This window comes from Vitis vinifera, chromosome 16, assembly GCF_030704535.1.
Source record: "Vitis vinifera cultivar Pinot Noir 40024 chromosome 16, ASM3070453v1".
Classification (NCBI taxonomy): domain Eukaryota; kingdom Viridiplantae; phylum Streptophyta; class Magnoliopsida; order Vitales; family Vitaceae; genus Vitis; species Vitis vinifera.
Genome location: NC_081820.1, coordinates 3024957 through 3044711, shown reverse-complemented (window position 1 = coordinate 3044711; position 19755 = coordinate 3024957). Strand labels below are relative to the sequence as shown.

At 34.4% G+C, this 19755-nt stretch overlaps 3 protein-coding genes and 1 long non-coding RNA gene across 7 annotated transcripts; 2 read left to right on the top strand and 2 right to left on the bottom strand.

Moving 5' to 3' along the window:
- Positions 1–1680: 1680 nt before the first annotated feature.
- Positions 1681–4753, top strand: LOC109124120 (ankyrin repeat-containing protein BDA1). Its single transcript, XM_059733693.1, is given in 3 exon segments — positions 1681–1993; positions 1995–2284; positions 3505–4753. Coding segments are annotated over 3 exon segments (1350 nt in total). The 5' UTR covers positions 1681–1709; the 3' UTR covers positions 4281–4753.
- LOC132252690 (uncharacterized) lies at positions 3364–5102 on the bottom strand. The gene is made up of 2 exons (XR_009464453.1): positions 4862–5102; positions 3364–4251 (listed from the first exon to the last, which is right to left on the bottom strand). It is a non-coding gene; the product is annotated as an uncharacterized LOC132252690 (long non-coding RNA).
- Positions 5103–5506: 404 nt separating this feature from the next.
- Positions 5507–11318, bottom strand: LOC100245880 (uncharacterized). The gene is made up of 6 exons (XM_002278754.4): positions 10922–11318; positions 9620–9712; positions 6868–7117; positions 6662–6758; positions 6004–6069; positions 5507–5868 (listed from the first exon to the last, which is right to left on the bottom strand). The coding sequence occupies exons 1-6, from the start codon at positions 11067–11069 to the stop codon at positions 5671–5673; spliced, it is 852 nt and encodes a 283-aa protein (XP_002278790.1). The 5' UTR covers positions 11070–11318; the 3' UTR covers positions 5507–5670.
- A 2186-nt stretch (positions 11319–13504) lies between these two features.
- Positions 13505–18966, top strand: LOC100251020 (translocase of chloroplast 34, chloroplastic). Of its 4 annotated transcripts, none has more exons than XM_059733677.1 (8): positions 13505–13602; positions 16170–16274; positions 16377–16484; positions 16634–16758; positions 16942–17206; positions 18078–18146; positions 18257–18418; positions 18527–18966. In XM_059733677.1, exons 2-8 carry the CDS (start codon positions 16176–16178, stop codon positions 18623–18625), a joined length of 927 nt encoding a protein of 308 aa, XP_059589660.1. In that variant the 5' UTR covers positions 13505–13602; positions 16170–16175; the 3' UTR covers positions 18626–18966. The 4 variants fall into 4 exon arrangements, with proteins under 4 accessions (XP_059589660.1, XP_059589658.1, XP_059589659.1 ...); XM_059733675.1 differs by having other exon boundaries at positions 13511–13602; positions 18251–18418; XM_059733676.1 differs by having other exon boundaries at positions 13519–13650.
- Positions 18967–19755: the final 789 nt, after the last annotated feature.

Genomic DNA, 19755 nt, shown 5'->3' with positions numbered 1-19755 from the left:
ACAAATTGAGGATGGTTTCATCCCTTTTAATCAAAGAACCCTAAAATTAATGGTCTCACCTTATCCAATTAGCCCATCAAACTATTCATTTTGAGCTGCTATATCTCCCCTAGACCAATACACCAGCCTAGAACCCCTAAATTTAGTGATTCTCTTGCCAACCCATTTGGGAATAAAGCTCAAAATTTAGTTGTTTTGAGCTCAACTAACATGGAATGGAGAAGATATCAAATTGGTGAGACTGAAGACAGACATATTTTTTAGCCATGTACCAGATTTGCTGATCATTTTAAAGGAAAATCTAGACTAACTTTAGCAGTGTGAGAACTTTATTCTATCTGTTTTTTTTTTTTTTTTTCTCATATCCTGCAAGAACACCGAAAAACTCAGTTCAAGAAGATAATTCCTATTATCTAATAAGTTATTAGTTTTCAAATATCCAAACAATTAAAAAATAAAATAAATAAACCACAAACTACCTGCAAAAGAGCATCCTCTGCATGTTAAAGGCCACAACCTTTACACTTCATTGTTCATGCAGACTCGACATTGCTTTGAAAGCCAAACATTGCTGAACCAATCTCCAAGGAGTAGGGTTTTGAGAGGCAGATGCATCACAAACCAATATTCTACAACTTTGAGTTTCCTGTTGATTGCAAGAGTGGAATGAGCCATCAAACAAGATTTTCAAATCTATAATAGGATGAATTCCATCCATGCCCAACCCACAATTTGTCCAATTTTTGTAGAAATTGGCATGTTCTAGAAAATGATCCACTTTCAGGAAATCTTTATAAAAAGTATTTTAAAAAGAACACATCATAAAACACATTTTCTGGGTAAATTTTTTGTTTTCTTTTATGTTTTCAAAAACCAAAATATATATATATGTTATATTTCATTCCCACTATTAAAAGAACTTTTAATTTGAATAATAAAATCAACTTCAAGAACATTCATTGCAATAATTCCTTTTGCATCTGAATCTTTGAACTGTATAGGTTACGGGATCACACCAGAAAAATAAATAGACAACAAGCTTCTGAAACACCTAAAACATGAAGTGACAGCCTAGGAATACCAAATAAAGCAATTCAAAATAAGGATTAATCTAGCTCAACCCTCAATACGATACCTGGCTATCACCTAAACAGATTTTTATGATAATCAATTTGCACTTACATGCCTGAATCATGCTTATTTGTATGTGAAGGACTCTGTTTGCTGATAAGTTAAAATAATCAAACAAGTTGACCTCACTTTCCTTCTTCCACCAAAACTCTCTTCTTCCATTCTTTACTTCATTTAATATAAATTTATACTCATTTGTCTATATCAAAAGTGATGCAACAAAGCTGACTTTTGGAAGGTATCTATGTGTACATACCCCAAACTTGACTTTGCCCAAATACCCTTTGTCTGAACAAGCTTGATTGTGGAGTTCTGATAAGGATTCTGATAAGATTCAGTGTCTTAGTGTCAGTATTTTTTCTATTTTTTCCTTGCAAGTAATCTAAGAAGATAGTCCTGTGGGGTTTTTATGAGGTTTGGTGCATTCCTATATGAGTATTTGAAGAACATAGTTCTCTCCAAGTTTTGATGAGATTCGGTGTATTAGACCTGGTATCTTTCTATCTTTTCTTGTGTAATAAACAACCTAATTAAGAAGATCATGTTCCTTTCACCTGCATCTAGATTTTGCCAGCAGAATGGACAGAAGGTTGCTGGATGCTGCCCAAGCTGGAAATGTTGAGGACCTGCACCAACTTCTGAGAGAAAATCCACTTATCCTCCACACTACTGCACTGGCTTCTGCAGAGAACCCTTTACACATATCTTCTATTTCTGGACATGTTGATTTTGTGAAGGAGCTGATAAGGTTGAAACCTGATTTCATCAAGGAATTGAATCAGGATGGATTCAGCCCCATCCACATGGCAGCAGCCAATGGACACCAAGAGGTTGTGATGGAGCTACTGAAATTTGATTGGAAACTGTCATCTAGAAGGAAGAGATGAAAAGACTCCACTTCACTGTGCAGCTATGAAAGGGAAGGTCAATGTTGTTCGGGTAATTCTCTCAGCTTGTAAAGAGTGTATTGAAGATGTGACTGTGCAAAAGGAGATTGCTTTGCACCTTGCTGTGAAGAACAGCCAGTATGAAGCAGTTAGGGTTTTGGTGGAGAAGGTGAGAGAGATGAGAAGGGAGGATGTGTTGAATATGAAGGATGAGCATGGCAACACAATCCTTCACCTAGCAACCTGGAGAAAGCAACGCCAGGCAAGTTCAAGCATTCAATGTAGGAATATGTTGTATATTCTTCACCAGATAGCTTTCTTTATCCACAGTCACTGACATGCAACATAAATCTTATAATTACAAACATTTATGAGCTGTGTCTATTTCTAGAAGCAAATTGGCGAAACTGATTGTAAAATATAGCGGTACCCTACAAAGTAACTTGATATTCAGTATTCTAATTTTCAATACTAAGGTATGCATATGCTACTTCATGTGCTTAAAAGACATGTTTAGTGGGGGCCTTTATAGGATGTTTGGTTGAAGGCTGATGTCTTTTTAAGTAGAATGTTTGAGACCTAAAAGCTCCTTTCAATAGCTGAGGGTGAGATGCCTTTGCAAAAGAGTTGCGCTAGAAGTTAAAACTGCAGCAAACAGAGTGTAATTCCATATAGAAAGGGCTTTTGATTAATTAATGAAGGCATAATCCAGGATTGATGATAGTCCCTTTAGTTTAAGAAAATAAAAATAAAAGAGAAGTCTTTGACCTTAGCAAGTTGGCTTATCAACTAATGGATTTTCAGCAGCCAAATCTGAGAAGGACCAAGAAACCAGGCTTCCTAAACTCAGTGACACTCTTTTCAACTTATCAGAGAATTAAGCTGAAAATACAGTTGTTTCGAACTCAATTAACATGGGCGTGTAGGTTTCTGGCCTTGCTCCATGGACCCATCAATATGAACGCTACTCACAACAACACCCAGCAAAGAAAAGAATCTAGAATTTGAGCAAACACCAAAGGAGTAGTGTAGAAACTTAGCTTATGGATGAGGCTCTTATTGTTATATTTGAACTTGAGCCCCTACCCTAGTTTCAATATCTTTTCACATCAATAAATGAACAAAACTAAAATTATTCTGCAATATAAAGTTGTTAATAAGCAGCATTGTGGTTTTTCACGAGCGTTTTATTGTTTAGTTATGAGGTTTTTGGTCAATCCATCTATTAAAGGAACTGTTGGTTCAGGTGTTGCTAGAAGTAATCCCTGTGGCACGTGGGGTTGAACATATGTCCAAGCCTTAGTTGATAGTTTAGTAGTAAAAGGAAGAATAGTAATAAGAGTTGTTTAAGGGATGAAGGTGATAAGCATGACCATAATAAAGATGCTGAAAATGGAAAAATAGTAATATAAGTTTTTTTTTTTTCATTATCATTTTATACAGATGAATGAATGGACTAACGCAGAAATAACTTGGCAGGTGATAGAATTCTTGCTTGGTGATGCAACTATACCTGGTTCAGGAGTGACTGAAGTAAATCTGATGAACAATTCTGGTCTCACCGCCCTTGACGTGTTGCTGATATTTCCAAGTGAAGCAGGTGATAGGGAAATCAAGGAGATACTCCACAGCGCAGGAGCTAAGAGAGCTCAAGACATTGCCTTTCCTCCTTTTGGAACTCAGAATCATGCTCGGCTAAACAGCACCACAACAGTTGAGACATGTCCAATGCAACCAAATAATTTGGTGAACTACTTCAGATTTCACAGGGGCCGAGACTCTCCAGGTGAAGCTCGTAGTGCACTGTTAGTTATTGCTGTGCTAGTTGCAACTGCAACCTACCAAGTCGGCCTCAGTCCTCCTGGTGGTGTTTGGCAAGACAACAGCGGAACAAACCAAAGCAACAGCACTGCCACAAACAAAGCACACTTTGCAGGGCAGTCCATTTTCAGCTCTTTAGGCATCATCTCATTCGGGATTTTTGTGCTTTTCAACTCTATAGGCTTTTCAGTGTCCCTTTACATGATCAGCATCCTCACCAGCAAATTCCCAATGCGTTTTGAGCTTCAAATCTGCCTTCTTGCAATGTTCTTCACATACAATACAGCTATAATCACCATTTCACCAGATAACTTAAAGATTTTCCTCATCGTTTTGACATCAATTTTGCCCTTAACTGTGTGTCTAGTAGCCAAGTGGGTGAGAGAATATGTGAAGAAGATTACTAAACTTGCTGCAGATATGGTGAACAGAATCAGTTGATGTGAGTCCACTCTTGTATGCTAGTTGTTTTAGAACTTAATTAAGTTGTGATTTTAATACTGTTATATGTAATTTCAAATTCATTACTATTTTCATTTCTAATTTAATTCACAATTTTTTTGGTCTTTGACATCATTTGATATGTCTAGGCATGATCATTCAACTTTGTTATGAGATTTCTAGTGATTATTATTTGTAAATATTTACATTTGATGAGGAGATAATAATTTAAAAAAAAAAAAAAAAGAACAGGAAAAAAAAAAAAAAAAAATCAAACCTTAACAGTGTGAGAACTCCTTCAAATACCTATTTTTATTCTACCAGTGCCGTTGTTTTGGAGGCTTTTCTTCAATTCTTACATCTTTTCTTTTTTTTTCAATGATTTGAGATGTGTTATTTGCATATTATATAGAAAGAAGAAAAAATCATTGTATCCTGCATGGCTGCAAGACCACTAGAAAACTCAGTGCAAAAAAAAGCATACAAGTTTAAGAAGGTGCAGCCTTAATAAGATAATTACTATCATTTTTAAGTATTAGCATTGAAATATCTAAGCAAGTACAAAAGAAAACATCACCTACCTGCATAAGATTGTTCTTTACATGCTAAAAGCAGCATACTCCATTGCTCATGCAGACTCTAGAGACACTTGCTTCGAGAGCCACACACACAGCTGAACCAAATTTTTAGAGAGTGGGAGCTTAGAGAGCCAGATGCATTGCTAAACCAGTATTTCACAACAACACCTTGAGCTTCCTGTTGATCACAGAAGAGGAATGAGCTATCACACTACATTTTCAAATCCCAAAAAACAATGAGAGACTGCAGCAATCAAAGAATTACCTTATGTGAGACCTCCTACAGCACTTTGAAAGAAGCCTATGATGAATATCTATCCAACCAGAGTGACACCCTCCAACAAGAGAACCAACATCCCCTTTCATCTGATCCGTTCACAATCTTCAACACCACGGCATCTTGTATGTCAGTGTCCATCATTGTACACATCATGCATGAAATCCCTTTCAGACTAATGGTTGCTAATGATCCTAACTGCTCACCATCCATGCTTAATAATTGCAATGTCATCAAATGGAGTCCTAAAACCGCTATTAGAGGCAATTCTAGGTGAATCACTTGACTTGGCTGATGCAAGTGGATTTGCTGTTGCCAAATGGGGCTTTGAGAGGTTTAATATCACAAAATTTCAAGTGGTAGAAATAAAATAACAAAAAATATTGAGCCTTCATTTTGAATTTTCCATCTATGATCCATCACATAGGCAATAACTCAACATGTATTTGACTGATCATACTGACCAAATTAGTTCATTACAAAAACAAGATAACACACCGCTCTTCTAGAAAATTTACATACTTCAGAGGTTTGATTAATCTTCAGAAAATTTACATATTTTATAGGTCTTATTACCTATCTTACACTCAATGCCATTGAATTTGCAAGTGAAAATACGTTTCTGTACTGAACCCCCAACATTAATGTGTCTCCTCATCTCTTCGACTGCTCTCTTCAGTGAATCACTAATGTTCCCCAATGCCCAAACCAAGGATATATGAGGGCGTGGATCCTGCAGTCAAAATCCAACACAGTACAACAATCTAGGTGAGGGATAGCATAAAGTACAATCATATCCATTACTTAACTATTTGACAAAGTATAAATTGGAATTTGCATATAGACCTCAAGTAGTAATAAACCTGACCTCATAAAATTCAGGAAGATTGTGAAGCCTATAAACCTCATTGACAGCTTGAATTTGCCGTGTTATCTGAAATCCATTGAAGTTGTGAACATTCACACTTTGAGGCAAAATAAAAGTTGAATTTAAAAATGTTAACCGGAGACTATCGGAATATCTGTAAGAAGCAGGCCACTAGAGGAACAGCAGCACAGATCTACAATATATCAGCATAAAATAGGGGCATCCAAAAGAAGTAGGTTGGTCCCATCGTCCAAAATTAGTGGTCTTTAATACTTATATTACAATGTGTAAAGTAAAACTGTTTTTTTCCCTCTCTTTTAATAAGAAATTTCTCTTTAGTTGAGCTATGTTGAAAAAAAAATAAGAAATTTTATTCCAACCAAGAATGAAAACACATTAAAATATTTTAAGGTAATTATTATGCTCATCCTTATATTTTTGCTCAACTAGTAATACTTTTTTTCTCCTCTCTCTCTCTTATAAGAAAAAAGAAGAATTAATAGAAATTGTGAAATTATGTTACTAAAAAACTAAAGAAATATAAGACAAAAAAAACCAAATTTAACAAATTAGTTTTAAAATGATATATTTATCTTCAGGTGATAACGGTGCTCAAGAAAGGAATAAGCTAATGAGAAAAGCAAGCTATCCAACATACCTCAGCTAAGCCTCCAGCAATAACTTCTACTGAAAGAAAGGAGCGTGTCTGATCATCATTGACAAAAACCTCCCACTTATTAAAGTCAATCCAATACCTGTTTTGAAACAAAATGATGAATTAACCATTCATGGAAATTAGATCCACCAAGCTCATGATATGATAGTTAATCAAACAAGCGAATAAACTAGAAAAGATAATCTGACCGCCTCTGAAATTGAAGCTTCTGGCGGAGCATTGTCACTATCGAGTCAATCTGGTGAACTCGGATTGGAACAGTTCTTCCTAAACTTATATGAAACTCCCTTCCTAATGCAACTTGTTCAAGCTTGTTATCATCTTTGCATAGAATGTTAAGTGGTATATCCACGTCAACAACATGAAGACCAGGCACTAGAGACATGACCTTCTTCAAATACTGGACCAGCTCCTTCTTTGGTGAAGATGGTATATAAACTATAAAAGAGAACTTAATTAAAGCACTGTTCAACTCAAAAATCACAATGCATTCAACATAACATAAGTTGAAATCATTCCAACATGAGTTAAAGGCAATTACTAGGAATTAAAAGTACATCCAAGAAAACAAAGTCATACAGTGAATTACAAGTTTGGACCAACCGGCCAGTAGTAACAAGTTAGTGTTTTCCTCACACACAAGCTAGGGCAAAAGAATGACTCATTTTGGAACTTTTCATAAATTTTGGTCATTGATGTGGGCAGCATGCACCCATCTGTCAAGCCTCCAGCTGTAGGAGATTTTTTATAGGATCTGACTTGGAAACAACTAGCATACAGAACCAAAGAATAATTTTTTCTTAAGCGTAGAGTTTCTTTGCCGTTTGGATATCTGAAATTAGAGGACTTCCTCAACATTTTTACAATGTTCAGCATGTTAACAATAGGAAATCTCCTAGAAAATATTTCAAGCATAAGAATAGATTTTTTTTCCATATGGCTTCCAAAAACCAAAATTATTCCATATTAATACTCAATTCAATTGAACAGTGCTTAATCCTTGCTACCTACATGAATCTTCCACCACTAGTTAAATCCTAGTTAATCAAGTCTTCTTTCAACGTGTCAACCCATGTTCTTCTTACCTCTTGTTATCTGGTGATTTCAACATGGTTAAAGTACCTTTAGATGACTTCTACTCGTCCTGTCCTCAATTGATTCTATAACCTATTGCAAATGTACGAAAGTTATGGTCCTATTTTTTTGTAGTGCCACTTATCCATCTCAGAACCCCCATGTCAGTTACACTTGTCTTCTGAACATTTTCTGAAACCCTCAAAATTTTGTACCATCAAGCATAACTGGCCATATAGCAGTTCCATAAAATGTCCCCTTGGCTTCATAGGTATTAACTAATCATACAATGCCCTGCAGGCACTTCTACACTTCATGCATCAAACCCAGACTCAATCTTAAACATTCTCCTCAGTGTCCAAATCATTAAAGTAAAAAATGTGGTATCAGTTTGTTGATCAATATTTGTTATTTAATTTCATACATGCTGTAGTAAATAATGAATACTAAACCAAAGGATATAGATTTTTTTAGTAGGGAATTCAGATTTGTTTTCCCCCTTCAATGGAAAACATAAGATTAGATTAAGAGCACCTACAAAAAGGGGGCACAACCCCAGTACACTGGACATGTGCAAAGGGAGCAAGTTCTAGCAAGAAAACTAACAAACAAATAAATAAATAAAGTAGAACTGAAGAAACCTGTAAAGCCTAAACTTGAACTAGTCCCTCAACAAATCCATAAGGGAAAGTTCAACCCCCAAGGGATCGTAGCCCATTCATAAAAAGTTTTCAGGAAACAGTCTTCTGACACTCAGATCTTGATGCTCCTCTTCATGAGAATTCTGCTGTTACATTCCTTCCATTTACACTGAAACAAGCAAAAAGGGCCAAGTTCCACATTCTCTTTCGCTGTTTCTGCATTCTTGTCTCATTCCAGCCTAAGAGGAGCAATCCAATAGACCTTGGGAAAACCCACTGCAAATCAAATAAAACTAGAACAAGGTCCCAAAGCTTTCAGGCAGTTATCCAATGGATCACAAGATGAAAAGCTAACTTGTCCTTGACCATACACAAAGAGTGCCTATTAACCAATACCCTCTTCATAAGCTGATAACCATCAAAATCTTCTCCCAAGCTTCCTATGCAAATAAACAAGCACCTAAAGAGGCTCCAGAATTTATATTCACTTTGCTGGAAACTTTTTAGAGATTTCAAAACTTAAGGAATAATAGTAAGACTTAAAAGAAATAATCCCATTCTTCTCCCCACTCCAAACCAATCTATCTTCCCCTAAACCCCAGAATTCAGAATTTTATAAGTGACAAATTTCTTGTTGACAGAGACCGCAGAGAAGTCAAAATCTACAATTCTGTTAATTAATAAACATTATGCATCCCACGGTTATTAGCCATCAGAGGGTTGAATTTACACAAAATCCCTCCCTTCCCTGCATTCCTCCAATTCATCAATATAAACCACATAAGTATCTTGTTTTCCTTCCAGATCATCTCACTCATTACACCACTATCAGCAAGGGTCTCATCATCTCTGTCATCACCATTTTATAAGAAGGGAGCAAACTGGGAAACTAAGTAGAATGCTATCTACTTACATCTACTAAGGCATTGATGTTTTGACAGAAGACTAGAGAATGAAGAGTCTTCAAATTTTTCAGAGTTTTGACTTCCAGGAATATGGGTGGTTAGCTTCAATTTCATGTAAATTTCTCAAGTTTCCTCATTAACATGAGGTCTTTCAATTTTTTTCCAATGCCTAACAAAAGGCCTAATGACTTTACATTTTTCTCTGTAAATTTACAGAAACAAAATAATGCCATATCTAAATATAAACATATTCAACAAGCATAAGAGTAGTGACAAGAAGAAACAAATGATAAAAACCAAAGTCAGGACAAAGTGAGAACCTGGTATGAACACATGTAAAGCATAGTTTCCTTCAACATGAGGAAAGCTCCTTACTCTACCTGACTGAGCAGTTTGTGAGTAATTTAATTCCCCTTCATTGTCAAAAAACCAACGGTTAGTGCATGAACCATAATCAAGGGATAATTACATGAGCTATATCTGGTGAAGCAACTCTTGGGTTTGCTCTTCTTAATAGACATGATTACATGAGCAGGTTTTTGAATAATCAAGGGACGGCTTGTTTATTTGAAGAGTCAATATGATCGTTTCTTTTGCATTATTTGATCATAACACATACACATACATAAATTATATATATATATATATATATATATATATATATATATAGCCTATATCTGGTGAAGCAACTTTGCTCTTCTTAATGGACATAATTACATGAGCAGATTTCTGAATAATCAAGGGCAACTAGGGCTTGTTTATTTGGAGAGTCAATAAGATGGTTTCTTAGTATGATTTACAGTATTTGATCATAATGCATACACACACATACATATATGGGGAAAATGTTAATTTTACCAAAATCTCACAACTAAGGTGGCAGAAAAACTGCGTTCCTAAATTTGAACATTGTGTCAGTGCATCAGCATGTGTGTTGCTTAAATTTTCATATTTTATTGAGATGGCAGCACCAGCTCACCTTCAAATCAATAGGAAAATAATCAGGTAAGAGCATTTCCCAAAATGGAAGAGCTGTTTGATAGCCGAAATGAAAATTAACTCTGTTTCTAAAAACAGAAAAATATTTGGTAACAAGTTTTAAACAATGTTCTTGCAAACATTTTGTTAAATGGATCATTTTTTAAAAACCTTGAAGTATATATTGTATCCTTTTTCAAGCACAGTTACTTCAGCGCTAGAAACAATTTTTAAAATTTAGTTTTTTTATTTGGAAGAGAAGGAAAAAAGAAAATGACATAATTTGTAACTATAAGGTTTTTTTTATTGTTTTTGGAAGTTCAAAAACTAACACCCTGTTTGGATCGAAAATGACAATGGTCTCTTTTTTTTTTTCTTTTTTCAAAAATTAAAACCACGAGCAGATTTAATTCTGGATTTTTTTTTCCTCCGTTTTTTGAGTTTTCTGTGACAGTAATTTCTAGATATAATCTAAACAATTATCGTTCGAGCTGCCAAACAGGCACTCCAACTTTCACTGCCACTCGATTTTTCCCTTTTTTTTTTCTTTTTCCACTTCTATTTTCTCAGCAGCCAAACATGTCAAAAAAAAAAAAAAACAAACACATAAACGAATATCACTAAACCGAATATATAATAGTTACCGAGAGAATTAGGTGGGCTGAGGAGTGCAAGAGGCGGCGGAGGCAGAGGCCCCGACGCTTGATGGTTCTCGTTTGTTGGCCGCGGCGTGTCGGAATCGGATTCGGAGTCGGAGCAACTATTGGCGTACGAAGCTCTCAGAGCATCCATGAATCTGGAGAATCGCAGAGGCTTTTTGGTAGGGGTTATCAAACTTGATTCGTTTTTGTTTCTTTTCGTTTATTTTCTCGGGATATAAAGAGAAACCGTAATGGAGAGAAACCGGGGGGATGATGATTTGCCGGTCAGGTTTGTATCGGAGGTACTATACGAAGTGAAGTTGCCGATTGCTTCAAGGGACGATTACATTTGAGGGAGGAATCAGCGTATAATGGCTCTGAAGGGTTTATACTCACAAGTACTGTGAATTTCATACAAAATTTATGACAAAAATGCCCTTATCATTACCATCTAGTTACATTTCATGTTTATAAATGTTAATTATATATTTCAATTTTTGCACATGTACAGGCCACGTGTACAAGCCACCTGTACAAAATGTGCAAGACATTTGTACAGGTGTACAAGACTTACATGAATCTATCTATTTTGAATAAATTTTCGTGTTTTACTTTATTTTCTTTGTTTGTTTTTATTCTACTAGAAAAGTATTATTTACTAGTCCATAAAGAAGACATTTTAACTAAATGTATAAGGTATGTGTACTAGTCACTAGGTGTGTCGAGGATCTACAAACCTACCTATTGTGAATATATTTACGTTTTTTTTATGTCAATAAAAATGTGAAAATGTTTTATACATTTAGTATAATTATATATGTGTAAATAGATGAAATAAAAAAAAATTATATTTGACACGTTTTAATAATTTCGTATGAAAAAACAAATAAAAAAAATGAAAAAAAAAACATATACATAAATTCATGATTTAAAAATCCATACATGTCTCATATGGTTTTCCTTTAATTAAATTTTAAAAACAAAAAAAAATTAAAAAATCTTCAAAATAAAAAATAATAATAATGGAATGATAAATAAATTAGGATAAACATAGTTATTATTTAATTAACGACCTGTTGTGCAACTCGTAATGCACCAAAATCATGTACAATGTAACATATATGGGTTGGATGCTCAAATCAATATCAATACACCAAAAAATAGTAAAGAGACAAATAAATTTAAATTTGTTACATCATGTCTTATTTTTAGTGGTTTAATCCCGACAAACTCCCACTTGCCCCAAAAGCGAACTAGGTACTGTATAAATAATCTACGCCACATTCATATCACCTTTATTTATTATCTCACAATAAGGTAATACTTCCTCTTTATTTGTTTCCTTTTTAGTGGTGCTTTTGTTCTTTAGACCATGTTACTATCTTACTATTATCACATAACAAGATCTTAGATCATATAGCCAAGGGAACTACGTATAAGGCAAAAGGCTTCCTTTATTGCTTTGGAAGTAACAAAAATCATTTAAAGTGTACACATATCAGAGGTAAACTAACGAGAGTCCTCGTTAGACTGAAAGTCTAATTTCCCAATACGAAATGAGTATTAACTCATTGTAAAAACTCATAAATATATAATATTTCGTTCTCCAAATATATTAGAGTATATATTTGACATATGCCCAAAACTCTAATTAAAAAATTGACTAATATCCACTCATTATTCCCGTAATAAAGCAAACATTTGGTCAAACACTTAGCATCGCATACTTAAATATTATCTATTATAGAGATATTGAATACCGCCTTAATGCGATATCTCTCCACAAATATTCAAAGATATTGATTATAAGAAAGAGAGCTCCAAATACAAATTGTAACAAATCATTATTGGAGTCTTGCTCCATGTGACATAACACGATTTTCCTATTATTGCAATCCTAAAAGACCTTAACCCCAAAAATATATGACGCATTTCCTAAATTTTTATCTAGAATCGAGTAAACAACTACATGTTGACAAATGACTATATTCTTACATCATACCCAATAAGTAGATTGTCATCTACCTACAAGATTCTCATATATTGCCAACTTGTTTTTGGTTTTTGTTCCAAAAATTTGATAGCCAAAATCAAAAGATTAAAGGTATCAAGTATTTTTATTCCCAAATTTGTAAGTAATTCTTCATCAAAATTTAAAATATTTTTATTATTTAAATTTAACATTTAGATTTTTTTTAAAATTTTTTTATATATTATTGATTAAAAAAAGATAAAATAATTACTAATTTAAAAAATAACCCACATTTTTTCTAAATATGAAATAGGACTTTTTAAAAAATTTTAAAAAATCCCTTCACTTTCCTCTCTCTCTTTTTTTTTTTTTCCTTTTATATCTATTTCACCTTGAATGCTATTTAAAAAAAAATAGTAGGAGTAGTTGTGTTTGGCGGAGGCTTTAATTGTAATTTTATAAAAATGTGAGAATTTTTTATCGATTTGGTGTACGTATTATAATTTCAATTCAATTAGAGCCTTTAAAATAAATTATACGTGCTTCCGGGGTAGAAAATAATAATAATTTTTAAAATTTAAGGAATTTTGGGGTATTAAATAAATTTTATTTTATTTTAATTTAATTTTGTTTTTAATTCAGTTATAAAAAGGAAGCTAAAGAAGAGTGGGGAGAGCAGCACAAGAAGAAGAGGATAAGCGGGTTCCGCACGGTATTTTTCTTCTCAGTCTCATCTGTTTGGTTGCCGAGAAAACGAAAGGTGAAGAAGAAGGAGGAAATTTCGTCTTCTACGTGCTAGATTTTGAGCAATGAAACTATCTTCTGATATGTTGCGAAGAAACTATGGAAAAAAAAAATGAGTTTTCTCTACCGTCGATGGACTTTGCTTCTCACGTTTTCTCAACAACCAAACAGTGAATAGCGTTCATTTTGATTGCTCAAGAAATTTTGGAAAAGAAACCATTTTTCCAATTACTATTTGTTTTTGTGTAAAACAATAAGGCTCAACTGAGTTTTGGGGTTTGTAATTGGTAAAACAATGATTTCGAAGCCATTGTTATGCCTGTTGTTTTCTTTTCTCTGAGTGCTCTTTGCATCATTAATTGGTAGTATTTTGGCTTGTTTTTCTCTGATTTCTCTGACAGATTAGGAATTGCACATATGTTTTTTCAGGTAAATTAGTTAATAATTAATGGTTGTTCTATGAAATACAATTGTGTGTGTATACATATATAACCGTGCGGTGTCATGTATGCATCCTCTATTTGTGTTTGTGCTGCATTGATTGGATAATTGGTCGATCTTTCTCTGTAAATTCCTGTATATGTGCCAGATAGGCTCAAATCCCTTCTCATTTTTAGTAATAATTGGGGATGACCTTTTGATGTGGAGAGGTCATTGCTCATATGAGCTTTGAGGAGGTTGTGGAAAATAGGTTCAGGGTCAAATTCCAGACTAAATTCTGGTGTTTAGAGTGATTTGAGAGTTTGAGAATTAGGATGAAGAATAGATGAGGGAAAGAGGGGGAAGCTAGAAAATCAGACACCTGTGAGTTTTAGGCAATCAGCCCCAAGAGGAGATGCACTCAAAGCTCACTTGGATAAGGTTCAAAGGATGGAAATATATGTTCATTGCTTCAAACGTATTCCGATGTACCACCTGTAAGCCCTAACAATACTTGGGACCCTAGTAGAGTTGGGCAGCCAGTAAACCTTAGACTTGGTATATGAATTTGTTTTGTTTTGTTTTATTACAGTTTAAGAGACAACTATTTGGTTCCTAGTCTTTTCAAGTAGAGTATTGCTATTTAAGCGAACTGGACTCATTGGTTTGCTTCTTTGAGCTTAACACATGATATGAGGGATCCTAATTTTGTGAAAAATTACATCATGGGTCATTAGGTCATCAGAGAACTAAACAAGCAAAAACAGTTTTTCAATGAAGTATTTTTCTCTTAAGCGGTCATGCGACCTTGTAAGTAGTGTGAATGGCTAAGATTAGAGCTGAAGCTTTGTGCTGTGAGGAAGTTGGTCTAATGGGATTTTTTTTAAAAATAGAAACAGACTACTCATTTTATAGAAAACTAATGTAACAGTACGAAAAAAAAGGCTGAACTATAACAATTATCCTTCAAAGAGGGATATGACAACATAAACAATACAACACAAAGGAAGGAAAAAAACACAACAGAAACTAACAAAGCTATGCAACTCAAGATGAGAAAAAAGTCCTAAAAAAGGGCATTAAAAGTGAGGTCCCACATTTATTAGGTTTGAATTTATGGGTTGCAGAGATAGAGGTTACTAATCTGTATGGGTGTTGGTTTCTCTTTGATTCCCTTTTTAAATGGGAGCTGAGCTAGTTCTAGCTGAAAGTGGGAGGGTCCCAGAAGGTGAGTTGTTTGTTTGGTTCAGAATAGCTGTCAATGAGATGGGCTTGATTTGGGAGATGGGTTGGTAAGAGTTCATCATAGCCCTAGGCTTCTTGGTATGAAGCCTTGGTGGAGAGATAAGGGCATGGACATGCCAGATCAAGATGGATAGATGAGTTCAGACATGTGTTCCAAATTTACATCCATGAGGGAGGGATTCTCAATCATCAGCCATGAAACACATCGTGGTACTCAGGATGCTTGGGTTTGACATAAGTCCTATGGGAGTTGAAGGATTTCGCATTTAAATTGAAGTTAGATTTGAGCTCAAGGGTGAAGTTGGGGCAATGCAAAAATTTGTTGGTCTTGGGACCAATAGATAAGTTGAATGGAACTAAGGGAATCTTTGGAGGAGCTTCTCCTCCCTAACCTCAAAACAGAAACACATGACCCTAAAAAACTAAAGGAGAGATGGAATGAGGAGATATGTGGTATGGGTTTGAAGAGAGAAGAAATGTTGAGAGGCAGGGGATATGTAGCATGGGTTTGGGGAGAGAATATACGTGGAATAGGTTTGAAGAAGGGAGGGAGGGAGGGACTATGTACCATGGGTTTGAAGAAGAGGAAGATTTATGGATCATTGTGCTTAATTTTAAAGCTTTAACCTTTAACCTGTTATCTTGGATGCTTCATAAACTAGCAAGATTTCATCTTCGTCTGAGACTTTTGTAGATTAGAACTGGTAAAATATTGCCGTAAAATATCTTTTAGCTGCAACTCTTTTCTTATGATATTTATTGGTTAGATTAATATTTTTGACATTTCATTGTTTGAAGCTTTTATATGGGCTACAATTCTCATCTAGTAATTATATATATTTTTGTTTCCTAATGGAATTGCTAAAACAGGAATTCATGGCTTACCAACTAATCCGTGAATGGACTGGGATTCAGCAATTCCCTCTTGCTACTCGGACCAAACTGATTGAATTGTTGGGAAAACTAAAGCAGGAGGTATTGTTTTACCAAAATAGTTCTGCTTGATAAGCTTCATGCATAGTGATTTTAATAATATTTTGCATTTTGTTTTATCTTTATACGTTATGCCCTTTGTAGAATGTGAATACATTGACAATCCTTGTGATGGGAAAAGGTGGTGTTGGAAAATCTTCAACTGTAAACTCAATATTAGGGGAAAGAGCTGTTACTGTCAATGCTTTTCAGGTATTTGTCACCGTCAATCTGGGGTTTCTTGCTGTGTCTAATTTATTTTATTTTTTGGTTATGAGTCACATTTCAAAGATGGGAACAGTTGAGTGGTTACTGTGCTGGTTATGTTTATTTGGATTCTAAATTATACTGTTTCTCTGCAGTCAGAAGGACCAAGACCTGTGATGGTTTCGCGCTCTCAAGCAGGATTTACATTGAACATCATCGACACACCAGGGCTGGTAGAAGGGGGATATGTCAATGATCAGGCAGTTGAGATCATAAAACGGTTCGTACTAGGTCAGCATGATATTAAATTTGCAAAGTCTCAGTAAAGAATGTCACCAGCCCTTCACTCTTTGAAGGATTATGTGATTGATTACTTGCTGTGTTTTTTAAGGATTATCTTTTTCCAACATCTCTTTCACAATATTGAGTTTGGATTCATTTTTTTGACTTTTTGTCTGAACAGATTCCTTTTAGACAAAACCATAGATGTTCTACTGTACGTGGACCGTTTGGATGTGTATAGGACAGATAACTTAGATAAGCAAGTAGTCAAAGCTATAACAGATAGTTTTGGTAAACAAATATGGCGAAGAGGTGTAGTTGTTCTCACACATGGTCAGCTCTCTCCACCAGATGGATTAAATTATGAAGATTTCTTCTCTAGAAGGTCAGAGGCTCTTATGAGAGTCGTTCGTCTGGGAGCTGGGATAAGGAAACAGGATCTCCAGGTACATGATTTCTCAACTTCTAGGAGGCTATTTCGGCAGGTTTTCTAATATTTTTGCTTCCCCATAGCAATCCAATACCTTTGGAAACCTTGATATTCAATGTATTTTCTTGTTTTCCTTGTCATCTTAAGTTTATTCATGGTGGCAAACCAGTTTTTTTGTCTCATTCTCCCATTAATATTCTATGGGCTCTGGATGAATGGGGCTTTCCATTCTGGTCTATTGTTTATTTTGTTTTTTGTTCATTTACTACTTTCTCTGCATTGAGATGGCCTTCAGGCTCATACTTGCAAAGGAAGCTCAGCAGATAGCTGCCTGGAACATAGACTAAAATGAATGGAGGGTCCATTGAAAAGCAAGAAAAATCAAAACTTTTCATGGAGCCCCGGGGAAAAGAATCATGTTCCATTGTCATCGGTATTGTTTTTTTTTTTTAAGAAAAAAAAGCTAAACATTTCAGTCAGTTTTCAGTTATCAAATGAATTCAGAACTAGGAAGAGTATCTTTTTGAGTTCTTATTCCTTTCTTTTTGCCATGATTCCATGATGCAAGCTTAAGTTCTCAGAAGCCTAGTTTCTAGAAGGAAAGAGGAATTTCTGGGATGATTCCATATTTAGTTCAATTACTTGAAGTGCAGCTCTTATCAGTAACATGACTAGATCCAGAGTAGGTTGTTGCCATTTATCTACTTGATATTCTGCAATTCTACCGCCTTTTAGTCTTCTTACCCTTTGTTGGACTCATTCAATGATGCTTGTGTTCTGGTTAATGTTTTTGCAGTTTGTAAACTCAGATTACCTCTAATGTTTGTGTCCAAAATGTTATTTACTATAGATTTTATTTTATTTTTTTTCATTTTGTGATTCCTTAGGATTTTGCCATCCCTGTTATTCCGGTTGAGAATAGTGGAAGATGTAATAAGAATGAAAGTGATGAAAAGGTCAGTTTTCTGCCATGCAGCTCTTATTTCTTGCTCCTTTCCATGGTTATTTATTTTGAGCCTTTCCATACTGGGATTATCAAGAAGATCTCTTGCCACTCAAGTTGCAGATTCTCCCAAATGGGACTGCTTGGATCCCCAATTTAGTCAAAACGATCATAGATCTAGTCTCAAATGGAAGCAAGGCGATTCTGGTTGACAAGAAGTTGATTGAAGGACCTAACCCGAACAAGAGAGGAAAATTCCTGATTCCTCTCATTGTGGCATTCCAAGTAAGCTTCTAATCTTGCATGGTTATCAATATCCACTTCCTTGTTCACATAGGAACTAATATAAACCTAAACCGTCCTCCACCTTTTTGTCTTTGCTCTTCCTGACAGTACCTTGTTGTAAAACAAATTCAACGCACAATCAAGGATGATGTCAAAAAGGAGCCTAAAGCTCCATGGGAGTTGCGGTCAGCTAATCTCAAGTTCTGATTTGGCTACGACCCTCAACCATGGTGAAATTTCGTCCAAGTCTTCGGCAAATGCTGCAGCTCTTCTCAGCCCATCAGGTTCGTGTACTTATCGTTATTAGTTACCGTTAGGCACTGGTTATTGGAGTCAGTGACAAAAGTAATCACCGGGAACTTGAAATTTTCTTCTGAGATAAGCGGGTTTTTTTTTTGTTTTTTGATAATCAAGACCAGTTAATATTTGCATTTGGATGATTGATCTTTGCTTGGTTTACCTAGTATTTGATAGGTGGAAAATGAACCCACAATGGAACTTGAATCTGAACTATTTTATGAGGCTTCTCTGTTTGGTATTTTCCTTCATTTTTCATTTATTTTTGTGGATGAATATATTGTTTTCTTTTGGGTTATGTTTGGTTCCGGAAAATTTGAGGAAAAATGTGAAGGAAATAAAATAGAGAGAGAAAATTGAGGAAAGAAAAATCGAAGGAAAATAAAAAATAAATCCAAAGTTAATAAATTATTTTTACATGTTTTTTTAAATTTTTTTGACTTATTCTCCCTCATTATATAAACATTAAATAATTTTAAAATGCATAAATTTCTAACAAAATTTTAATTATATTTATTTATTTTTTTTGTATTTTATATAGTTAAACCAAATATGATAAAATTATTTTCTTTAGTTTGGTTGCTAGAAAATTTGATGGAAAATGTAAGGGAAATAAAATATAAAGGAAAAGTATAAGAAAATAAAAGTGAAGGAAAATAAAAAAAATTGATTAAAAGTCAATAAATTTTTTTTTTTGTTATTTTAAACTCATTTTATTTATTTTAACTTATTAATATAAAGATTAAATAATTAAAATATATATAAATTTTTAATTAGTTTTAATTATATTTGATTTTCTTTGATATTTTTTATAGGACAATCAAATATGAAAAAATAATTTTTCTTTGCATATTTTTTCTTTTCTTAGTATTTTTCGGGAACCAAATATGACATAATGTATTTTTTTCTTTTTTTAATACTTTCCGGTAACCAAATATAGCCTTGGAGTTTTTGGTTTTTTTTCTTTAGGGATGCCTAAATTGTTCATACCTACTTCTGCATGCAGAAACGCTTATCTGTAGTAGTAAAACGATGCTACA